General features: G+C 44.9%; 1 protein-coding gene and 1 pseudogene across 2 annotated transcripts; both read right to left on the minus strand.

The window, feature by feature from the left end:
• Nucleotides 1-195: 195 nt before the first annotated feature.
• LOC111658631 (uncharacterized) lies at nt 196-6278 on the minus strand (annotated as a pseudogene). Its single transcript, XR_015437570.1, has 6 exons — nt 6168-6278; nt 4353-5227; nt 3692-4254; nt 2974-3616; nt 1513-1606; nt 196-1402 (listed from the first exon to the last, which is right to left on the minus strand). The product of XR_015437570.1 is annotated as an uncharacterized LOC111658631 (transcript).
• Nucleotides 6279-7419: 1141 nt separating this feature from the next.
• Nucleotides 7420-10545, minus strand: prr35 (proline rich 35). Its single transcript, XM_023411238.2, has 2 exons — nt 8948-10545; nt 7420-8743 (listed from the first exon to the last, which is right to left on the minus strand). Exons 1-2 carry the CDS (start codon nt 10354-10356, stop codon nt 7924-7926), a joined length of 2229 nt encoding a protein of 742 aa, XP_023267006.1. The 5' UTR covers nt 10357-10545; the 3' UTR covers nt 7420-7923.
• Nucleotides 10546-11085: the final 540 nt, after the last annotated feature.

Raw genomic sequence — 11085 nt, forward strand, 5'->3', positions numbered from 1 at the left:
TAAATTACTGTACTGTATATAAAGTTGCTCCACCTTGACCTACTACAGCAGTGAAATACTGTTTACAGGCAGTATTGTCAATATAAAAAGCTTTTGACAACCCATCTCGTAACTACTCTGTTGTACAGATTTGACCAGGTGTGAACTTTCTCGTTATGAAAAAACGGCACACGCTTCACTTCACAGGCCACAGAGTGATAATTACAGCACTTTATTATTATAAGCCATGCAGAGGTACTCTGAAAAAAAACTACTGTGGCTTTGACTTTTTATCTGGCAGCAGTGATGAAGTGTTCAAGCCGAATACAACATAATACATAGCAACGGTTAACCCAGTTTCTTTTGTAAAACGTGTCAGACAGTAACACATTCTTTAGTCTAAGTAAGTCTCAGTCTAATACAATAAATGTTTTATTACATCTGGTCCAATTTATTTTTATTGACATCACTATGTTATTATACTGAGTAATTCCACCTCTACAGTTTACTGCTACCTTAATTGCAGTTGGCTGTTGTTGAGTGTTTTCTTTGTTTTTACATTACTCTGTATTTAACAGCCTGAAAATGTAAACGTTTCTGATGCAATGCACACTCATCAGGTTGTGAAAAGGTAACTACGGGCGTGTTAAAATAGTTAGCATTTTTTCTAGCCAATCAGCCGAGCCAACTCAGCCTCTCCTCCTCTTCCTCCCTCCTTCTCCTCCTCCTCCATCTCGTCTTTCAAAACATCTCTCAGTCTGACCCAGAAAGCGTCCTGCTCCTCTGGTTTCTCAGGCCACAGCAGGTAGGTCTTCTTGCGGACAATCTTGCACAGGCGTATGTAGGGAGACAGACAGTGTTGAGGTATCTCCTCCAGGAAGACCAGCAGCAGGACGTCACTGCCATCACACAGAAGCCTCAGACTGGCCAGCTGAAACTCCATGTAGCACCACTCACTGCGCAGGAAGTGACGTGTCACCACACAGATGGTGTGGCGAGCGCTGTAGATGGCTGCCTCGATGTTCTCCAGGACAGCTGTGCCGGGGCGGAAGTCTCTGTGGTGGAGGCACAGTCTGAGCCTCTGTGCACCAGCAGCTGGCCTCTCTAGACCGGGCACCAGCTGACCCATTACCCAGGCCTCGTCCTTAGAGCTATAGGAAACAAAGGCGTCGTACTGGAATTTGGTCCCTGCTGCCCCTCTACGTCCACGTAGTTTTGCCTTGAGGATGTGCAGCAGGTAGCGCATGGCAGGGCCCTGTGTGTGCCAGGCCAGACACAAACATACAAACAACACATCCATCATAGAGCAGGTGATGAAGAGAGTTAAGGAAACCTCCTCATAGGAGCAAGCCTTATCATCAAACTGCCACAGGTAGGGAGCTCTCCGGTCGTTGTCACACTGGAGGTTGTACAGGTACAGCACCTGGAGGGAATTTAACAGGAAAAAACAAGGAAATTGTTTCATTTGAACAGTCAAAGAAAGTTACAGCCATGTACTTTTATTTGATTGATAACATATATTAATTTCTGTACCTGTGTATGAGCATTATGGATCGCCCAGCTCTTGAACCAGGCGTTCTCACAGGTGCAGGTGAGGGGGTTTTCTGTAATGTCCAATGTACGCAATCTGGAAACACACAATTCAACACACATTCAATTCAAATTCATACAAAAATATCTGTGTACTAGTGGGTTCTCTCCGGGTACTTCGGCTTCCTCCCACAGTCCAAAGACATGCAAAATGGGGACTAGGCTAATTGGATACTCTAAATTGACCATAGGTGTGGCTGTGAGTGTGAATGGTTGTCTGTCTCTATGTGTTTGCCCTGCGATGGACTGGCGAACTGTGCAGGGTGAACCCCGCCTCTCGCCCGAAAAGATGCTGGGATAGGTTCCAGCCCCCCCGCGACCCTACTAGAGGATAAGCGGTAGAAAATGGATGGATATCTGTGTACTAGTACAGGTAAAGTTGACACAGAGGCAGTACCTCATTCATTTGTTGCTCATTCATAGTGTGTCTATTTGACAGGGATCATCCGTCTGGTTTTGTGATGCAGTTATTAGACTGTCAGTTTATCTGGTGAGGGTGAGGAGGATGTGATATCAGAATGTAGTAGAAGGCACATGTGTGACTGACCTTTTTTCATTTAGGAAAATACAGGTTCTCGTGTATCATATAATGAATGCAGTACAAAGTATGACTGGCTGTTTTTTTTTTGCCAGAGTAGATATTTATGTTGTACTTAGGAAGGTGCCTGTATTTTATACATTTGAATCAGTGACTTAGGTCCTGAAACATGTCAAAGAACATGTGAACACAGTATAGAGAAGTGTCATATTCACAACTTTTGTCTATAGGGAAGGAAATGAAGTCCAGCGCTTGTTGAATAGGTGTAAAAAAAAAACAGAAATTGATGGGTAGATTTAGACCCAGTTCTTCACCTAAATATTAAAGGGAACGTTACTGTTTTTCTGCCTAGGCTTTGTTAAAAAGTTGTTTTCACATTCTCTGTGATCATGTCTCGGAGAAATTCACTGATGGTTTTAAATTACCTGCTCTTTACATTCTGACAGGGTGATCACTTAGGTCTTCTGATAAATTTAGTGCTGAAAAGGGGGAAACTCACCACATAGTGAAATGAAATACAGAATTTTGATTGACATTATTTTGCTGAAATTTGTTTTTAGCTCAAATCGAAGTTGAACATGAATATACATGTGATCATCTTGTAAGATTCATCATGGTGTCTGGACTACTGTATATTTAGGCTCACTAAGGAAGTGCAGTGATGGCTCATGTTTTTTCAGACTGAAGCAGGTGGTGATGCACTGTCATGAATGATGTAAAGCAACAGGGTTTAAGTTGAAAACCAGTGAACCTATCATAACAAATACATCTCTTCACTTTTTTGCCAAGAGTTAGATGAGAAGCTTGATACCGCTCTTGTGACTATAAAGTAAATACGAAGCTGCTGCCAGCGGTGGCTCCTCTACCTTGGCAAAGCTTCCAGCATCATTTTGTCCACAGTGTGGAGGTGGTTTGACTGGACTTTGAGAACTTCCAGTGCATTATCTGGAGGCAACAGGTTAGCAGGCAGAGCGTCGAGGTCGACCCTGTAAAGAGTCAGCTTCTTCAGCCTTTTCAGAGGGGAGAACACTGCACTCAGGTTGGTCGTTTTCATAATCACTCCAGCTATGTACAGTTGCTTCAAATTCACCAGAGGACTGAAAGCATCAGGGTGGATGTTGAGCAAGATGCTGTGCCCAATCCCAACCCAGATAAGTTGACGTTGACCTTGGAAGAAATGCGGCCCAATATCCCCAATGCCCCGACCTCCAGGCCCCTGGTAGTTCATCTCCAGATACTCCAAAATGGACATGGAAGATAGACAGATACAGAAACAGAAAGGCAGATTTATTCACACAGTGCATTCCTCTTCCTCTACTGAGCAGGAAGAGCATATTCCCACCTCAAAGAAACGCATTTACCTGCAGAGAAGTAAGGTTGATGAAAGGAGATTCGTAAGATCTAAAATGGAGGCGGTTGTTGTACAGAACAAATGTCCTCAAATTTACAAGTCCAGACAGAATAGATGGTGTCAGCCTCTTGATGCGGTTTCCACTTAAGTCCAGGTAACTAATGGATAAAAAGATGTGTTAGATAAATGGGCAGAGAGAAAAGATGAATACACAAGCAGAGAATCATGAATACCTCAGACTTGTCAGATCTTGGAAGGAACCCTCTTCGATGAAATCAATGATGTTCAAACTGAGGTTGAGCTTGCTTAGCTTCCGCAGCTTACTGAAAGGCTTCTTCGTGATGTATTTCAGCAGGTTGAACTGCAAGTAGAGCTGCTCAAGTTGGGTGAGAGCACTGAATACCTTTGGTGCCAAATCAAGAACTTCATTCTTTATGAGAGAGAGACGAGTCAGCTTCTTCAGAGGGACAAACCAGTTTGGGTTGATGTCACGTATTTTGCTCCTGTCAAAACTCAAAAAGGTGAGATCGGTCAGGCCTTTGAATGCGTCCTGCTGAACAATGATCTTATTTTGATTCAGCTGCAGCGTTTTCAGTTCTTGGAAACCGTCAAATGTTGTGTGAGATATCTGCTTCAACCCACAGTTAATGAGATAAAGGCCGCTCGTGTTCCCTTTACCCAGCGACAAATGGGCAACATTGCCAAAGTTTGCATCCATAATAATGACGACTGCTGGGGCAGAACAGTTCAGCAGGCTGGAGTTATGGTGCGGTAACCTGGATCCTTTCAGGTCAACCTGTATCATGTTAAAATTGACATATTTCTTTACAAGACATTTACAAAATATTGATTTTGGTATGCAAAATGATTCTGTTTTACAAGGAGTACACATACCTCTATTCTATTAAGCTGGTCCATTCCTTCTATCACTCTACAGACAGTCAGAGGAGATTTGTCCAAAAACAGAGAAAATGCCACCCAAGTGAGCTTCCTCTTTGTGTCCATAGAGAGTCCCACCAGCGCTTCCACTTTCACGCTCTGAAGAAGCAGAAACTTCAGCCTTGGGTTGGAGGCAAAAACATCTGCCTGCAGCTCCAGCTTTGAGTTATTGGACAGCCTGATGTACTCAAGGGCAGGGAAGCAGCTCACATTTACCCTTTGGATGTAGTTTGCAAAAAGATGGAGATGCTTAAGAGTGGAGGAGCCTCCAGACTCTACACAGCTGAAAGTCTTGAGCATGTTGAGAGACAGGTTGACTTCATGAATCGCTGGAAGGTAATTAAAGATACCTGGTGAAATTGTTGCAAGTCTGTTGAAGGGCAGCAGAAGAATTCGAAGCCTGGTGAGTCCCTCAAAGACACTGGAGTGGATGCTGGAGATGTTATTGCTGCTAAGGTTGAGGAGATCCAGGACAACCAGGCCTCTGAATTCTCCTCCTTTTAGAGAGTCCAGCTGGTTCTGGCTCAGGTCCAAGTTTTTGAGCCCAAGCACCTGGCTGAATGATCCAGGTGGGATGACTCTGATCTTGTTCTTGGACAGGTTGATTGTTATTACGTTATCAGGGATCATGCTAATGACATCAGACAAGTTGGCGATATTCCGGTTGAAGCACCACATGATATTGGTCGCGGGGTAGTTCTGAGAGCAGCCTCGAAAGCCAAAACCACAGCAGGCCGAGGCGTTGAGCAGAAGCAGGAACAGGACGGTTTGCACCATCATCACTTGGCAACTCCCTTGTCACAGACTGCACAGAGTCAGACCAAAGAAATCTAAAAGTAGATTCAGATTGAAAAGTCAGTGGGTAAGTTAAAAAAGAATCTCACAAGGCAGCTCTGTTGAAATGTTCTTATAGAAAATGGATGTTTTTTGGGGGGGCCTCTTGCAGGCAACAGAAACAAGGTGTGAAAGGAAAAAAACCCAGCTTTATTACCATAACATCACTCAGTGGAAAACACAGATCATTTGCAATTGTGTTTTGTCGACTAATAAATCGCTTCTATTTTGTGTAAAACTGCAATGAGATCATCAACGCAATCAACTAGAACTTGCCATAAAACTTCATAAGCTGCAGAGAGCGGTGATAATGCTCTCTTAGGTTCATCACCAATAGCAACCCCTTTCACACTGTCACATAGTTTTCATGTTGTCATTTGATACATTACTATTATAAAAAATTAGAATATTGATTATAGTTGCTTTAATGTTTAAGGTTTTCTCCACTGTGTAACATAAATACCCCATTTGAAAGCAGCCACATCTAGATACAAGTACATATGACCAAAAGTGGAAGTCATCAATTGCAGTCTTGAATTGTTTGTTGAGACATTACTGCAATGACAAATGTAACTTTTTTCAATTTCAAACTTTGTTTAATTAAACTATATTACAATTTTCAACATCCATTCTATAGAAATAAACACTGCATCACTCCTAACATGGTTATATGACAAGGAGGATTTACTGTGAATGGTCAGTCAAACAACAAGAGAAATCATTGTTTTTATCCAATAAAAATCCTTTACCTCTCCACCCTTCCTAATTGCTTGGGAAAAATCAACTTTCAGAATATTAAATTCATGTTACAACTTTTGCAGAGGTAATTTGAAAAGACGTTTTCTTTGACATTAAATGTGTCTAAATTTGAGTATTATGACAGCATCATTAAGCATGTTCCAACCATAACAATTCAAGTAAAATATTAAAACTTACCCTTTTATTATTGTCTTATGCTGCTTTAAGTTGCAGAACTCCACTTCCTTTTTTAAAAGACTGCAGTTCTCTAAAGGTTCATGGTTGTCTAAATAAATCAGTCTCCTTTTGAGGAAGGATGTTGTTTAGTCTCACTGTATTCAACCTTCTGAAGGCAGTTCTTGTACTGTTCCAGTACTGACAGTAGAGTGCATGAGCAAAAATCACATGGCTCTAAATCTTTTGTCCACATGAGGGAGCCATCAGCAACGTTACAGTCCAGAGCAATATTATCCAGAGAGAGCAGAAAACCTGAAACCAGTCAGGGGCGTTTTGCTGGTTTGCTAACATTATGATATTAACATATTACTTTTTCAGGGGAATCACCAACAAACTGGTTACTCAAAACTTTATATTAAAAGTGTCTAAAATCTTGCTCTTCAAAGCATCGCAGGATCTGCATGCAGTTCATTTTTAAAGCTCTACTTTAGTGACAAATCTGGGAACAAAATATCGAAAATATTTCTATTGGTCTTTCTTTTTTATTTGTTGTGGTGGACATATCCAATCTCTCTGCCTGACGCTTAACTTCAAATATATACATACTGTATGTACACAGTGTGTGTGTGTGTGTGTGTGTGTGTGTAATAACTCAATTAAGATATTCAGCAAATATCAAATATAAATTGAAAAAAAAGCATCAGACAGGCATTCTGACCTCTTCAGACTGAACGTCCACTGGTGGCTCCTCTGGTCGTGGCAGCTGACCTTTGCCGCTCCGTCTTGAGTGTGAAGGTGGTGAAGGGGCCAGAGGAGGCGGAGCAGCCCAGCGCTGGGTGCTTATCCCTGGGGGCAGACAGGTAGTCCTCCTTTTAACCAACGTGGAGCTCGGCCCCAGGGGCTCTGACCTTTGCAGGGGGGCTCCTGGATTCAGGAGCAGAGGCACAGGTAACCCCACTGATGGTGATTTAGCTCAAGGAGCTACTTCACCTTTAGCACCGCCACCCGACTATGTCAGGGCAGATAGAGAAGTGAGGTGGAGCTGCCACTACGGATCTGTTTGTCTCTTATTTAGACTAAATGATCGTGATGACAGCACTTAGCCTCACACTCCCCCCAAAAGGGACTGTATTGAAACAACATTACAGTTTTTTTTCTTTTATACAATTTAATCAAAATCTATTATTATTTCATCACTTCTTGTGTTTCTTGTCCCTCATTTTGTTCCCATTTTCCCTTTTATTGTTCCACTTTCATAAAAAGAATGAAACGCTTTGTTTTTTACTCAGTTTATTCAAAGAAATACAGTGTGTATAATACATTTTATTTTCATCAAGTGAAATGATGCAGCCCAACATGACATCATCCATATAAAACCATTTACCCTTTAAAATGTTTTACTTACATTTATTGTAATTACAATATTTACAAATCCATTCAAAGGATTGTCTCTCAGCATGATTTTAATGGACTTCACTGTTTCAATTATCCTGATGTAAAATATTAAGTGCTGATGTTACATTTTTAAATCATTTTAATAAGAATCTTATAGTAACAATCAATGTTCTTAGTGCATTAGAAATCCTTCGCTTTCAAATTATCATTCATTTTTCTCATAAGGTGCAAAATATGTGAGGTTTCTGTGAAGGTAAACTGAGAATAAGCGCGACGGTCCTCTTCCAGCCAGTGAAAATCAAAGCCATGCCAGCGACTACAAAGACAACCGCATATGTGGACAGTACAGAATCAGTTATATTACAGTCAGAGGAGCAGAGGTTTAGTTTTCAGTAGCCGTCAAAGGGCTTGGCGGACACTGAGCTTCTAGTCGCTGTATGGACGGGGGTCTCTTTGAGGTTTTGGCAGAGGCAGGGATGTCGGTGAACACCACTGATCGGCCGTCGGGGCAGAGCAGGACGCTGGAGTCTGCCTCACACTTAGTGGTTCTGCTCGGCCACAGGGCCTCAGCCGGGCTGGGCCTGATGCTGAGACCGCCGGGAGACAGAACCTCTGTGTTTACCACTGATGCCTGACTCATCTTGATCAACATGTCCAACGACTGCTTACGACTCTCCAACGAAGCCCTCATCGCCTTCCTCTCACTCTCATCCTCCTCTTCCTCCTTTTTCTCCTCCAGCTCCTCGTCCTCCTCCTCTGACTCTATACCGTTGTCCTTAAGACTGCTGTCCTCTCTCATGCCCTGGTCACCAGCCAAATCTGTCGAGTCCCTCTTCACTGACAGGTCCAGAGGCCCGTCGCTCTGGCGAGCTGTCCGCTCCAGCGCCTGGTGGATGTGGGAGAGCTCACTGCGGATTTTGCTTAGGTGTTCCCAGAGGTGGCGCTGGGCAGGAAGGTCCTCCTTCTCCAGGTGGGAGATTTTGCGCTCAGCCTCTTGGTACTCCTGCAAGGCATTGGAGAGGTCACTCAGGAGAGCAGCCACCGACTCTGATGCTCCCTCTCCCATTGTCCGAGCAGCAGTCGAGTCTTGGCTATTGGGCCCGCCACATGTTGAAAGGGAGGATGTTTCACTGTTTGGACTGGTGAGAGGATCGTTGTACCACAGTTCTGTGGGCCGGGTCTGAAGCTGAGCGTCCTGTAAACTGTGGATAGGATAAAATTTAAAAACTTTGTAAATGGAAACCTTTAATGTTTGAGAGAATGACAGAATAAAATACTCCTAACCTGTCGAATCTACACTGCAGATATTATGACAAAAGTGGTGATGATACTCCTCCTACTATTCTTTTTACAAGTCACAATAATTATTCTAAAATAAGAAAAGTCAAATGTAAGAAAATCTTTACCTGTTCTGGAAGAGAAGTTTGTCCGCTGCCATGTTAAGAGTCGATGCAGTCTGAATATTCTTCAGCAGGTCCAAAGTGAAGCCCATGGCTGGCTTTTTCTCTACAGGTGCCTCATGGTTCCTCAGTGGAGCCCCCGTCCTCTTTAGCCCCCAGCTTGCTTTACCTTCCTTCGCTGTGGCCTGCGCTTTATCCCCCAGCCTGTAGCCCTGATCGGGGGAGTCTCTCTGAGGTGACACCCAGCCAGCAGGGGAGACAGCGGTGGTCCCTGGCCGCAGAGCCGGCACTTTCCACAGGTTGACTTTAGGCTGGAAGCCAGACAGGGGATTTGCCTCTAGACTGTTTGTGGACGTCTTGAGTCCTTTGCTGCTATCACTCTGAGTGGAGGCCGCTCCGAACGTGTGCTCACACAGGAACGGGTAGTAGAGACGAGGGGGGATGAGAGCTCTGTCTGTGTGCGCTCCGGAGGCTGGGTGCATCAGCTGAGCGGCCGACGCCAGGAAAGGTAGCTGGGCGAGCTGTGCGTGGGCCTGGGCGGCGACACCGGTGGCAGCAGTGGGAATAGCTGAGTTCATGTAGGAGAAGAGGCTCGGGCTGATGGGATAGCCCACCCCGAGCACTGACAGATTTAGTCCGGTGGGATCCTGGTAGTCCACCAGGTTTGGTGGGGGAGGGTAACAGGGAATTGAGCTACTCACTCTGGGCTGAGCTCCTTCTGACTTGGCCTTAGTGTGGCTGGATGTTAACAGCCGCCACTGCTCCGACAGCAGCCCGGGCGCTGTTAGACATGTCTTGGAGAGCTTATAGTGTTTGAGCTGGGCCTCTACTTCAACTGAGCGGGCTCGTAGAAGCTGGTCTTCCAGTGAGAGCATGTCAGCCATCAGAAGCTCTGACTCTGGCGGTTTGGTTTTCTTGGCAGCGCACTCTGTGGCTTCTCCTCTGCTGCTGCTGTTGCCGGAGCTCTCTTTCGTCAGCCCGGCGATCTCTGCTCCCTCCCCCCGTCCTCCCTCCTCTTCTTCCTCTGGTCCCTGGCTTTCCCTGTCCTCTCCTTCCTCCTCCGGGCTCCTCCGCTGCCTCTGTCGCTCCTCGGCCCGTGTCATCTGCTCTAACTCATCCTTTCCAGGAGCACGGAGACCGTGTGCCTGCTGAAAGGGTCGTAGCTGGTCTGGGTGCAGGATGTTGCCCTTTTTATAGGGCCAGTCTGACTCTATGAGCAGAGAGAGGGAGTTCTTACACAGGCTGTACTTCATATGGTTGTACAGGTGAGACTTCTCCATGCAAGTGAAAGGACACTGGAAGCATTTGTAGTTGTAGGGTTTGCCCCATGGACGGGGAATATAGTGAGGCTTCTTCGGCTTGCGCTCCTTGTGTTTGCTGGCAGACGTCACTTTGCAGGCGTCGTCCTTAGACATGACTGAGTCTTAATATTTATAAAGGTTTTGTGAATGTATTCAAATTTTGATCATTCAAAATAGATGCTTAGACTTTCTATCTTTTGTGCCAAGGTACATTTCATGCGGTGCAGGTTTTTCCTCAGTTTTGTAGGTGGATGGGGACGAAAAAGAGCATTTTCTTGACGAACCTGTGAAACAAACAGAACAATTTTGTATGAATAAAACTGCAGAACAGATCAACAGATCAAAAACAGATTAGGTAACATTATCCTTCGCCTACACGTCCTCACCTATTTCTTCTTTGTGACTGAGAAAAGGAGACAGCTTGCAGAAATGAAGCTCTGTGTGAATCCAAATATCCAAGATAAAGTTGTGTGTGCACTGAAGGGTGGTATAGGGGGTCATTATGCACATATGTGTATTATGAGAGCACATTTGTTGTCTGCCTAAGCTGAGGGTTGCCACTAACCTAACTGCAGGGAGGCCCACGCTGCTCAGTTCTCACTGTACCTGCCACTACTCATTAGTTCCAGTGCAGTACAAGTCACAAGGCTAGCAGGGCCCAGGGCTGGGGGGCAAACAGGGGCCGTCACAGGGGGACTCTGCACCTGTGCAGGGGGCCCCCGCAACAAGCACTCTCAGGCCTGCTTGAGTTTAGGGGTCGGACCCTCGGAGGCCAGCTACAGGCAGTGCACGGCCAGGCTGAGGGTTGTGTAGAGGCGGGTATGGAAGGGAGAGGAGTTGGGG

Source organism: Seriola lalandi, unplaced genomic scaffold, assembly GCF_002814215.2.
Source record: "Seriola lalandi dorsalis isolate HSWRI2012SDOR001 ecotype SW California unplaced genomic scaffold, Sedor1 jcf7180002054464, whole genome shotgun sequence".
NCBI classification, from domain to species: domain Eukaryota; kingdom Metazoa; phylum Chordata; class Actinopteri; order Carangiformes; family Carangidae; genus Seriola; species Seriola lalandi.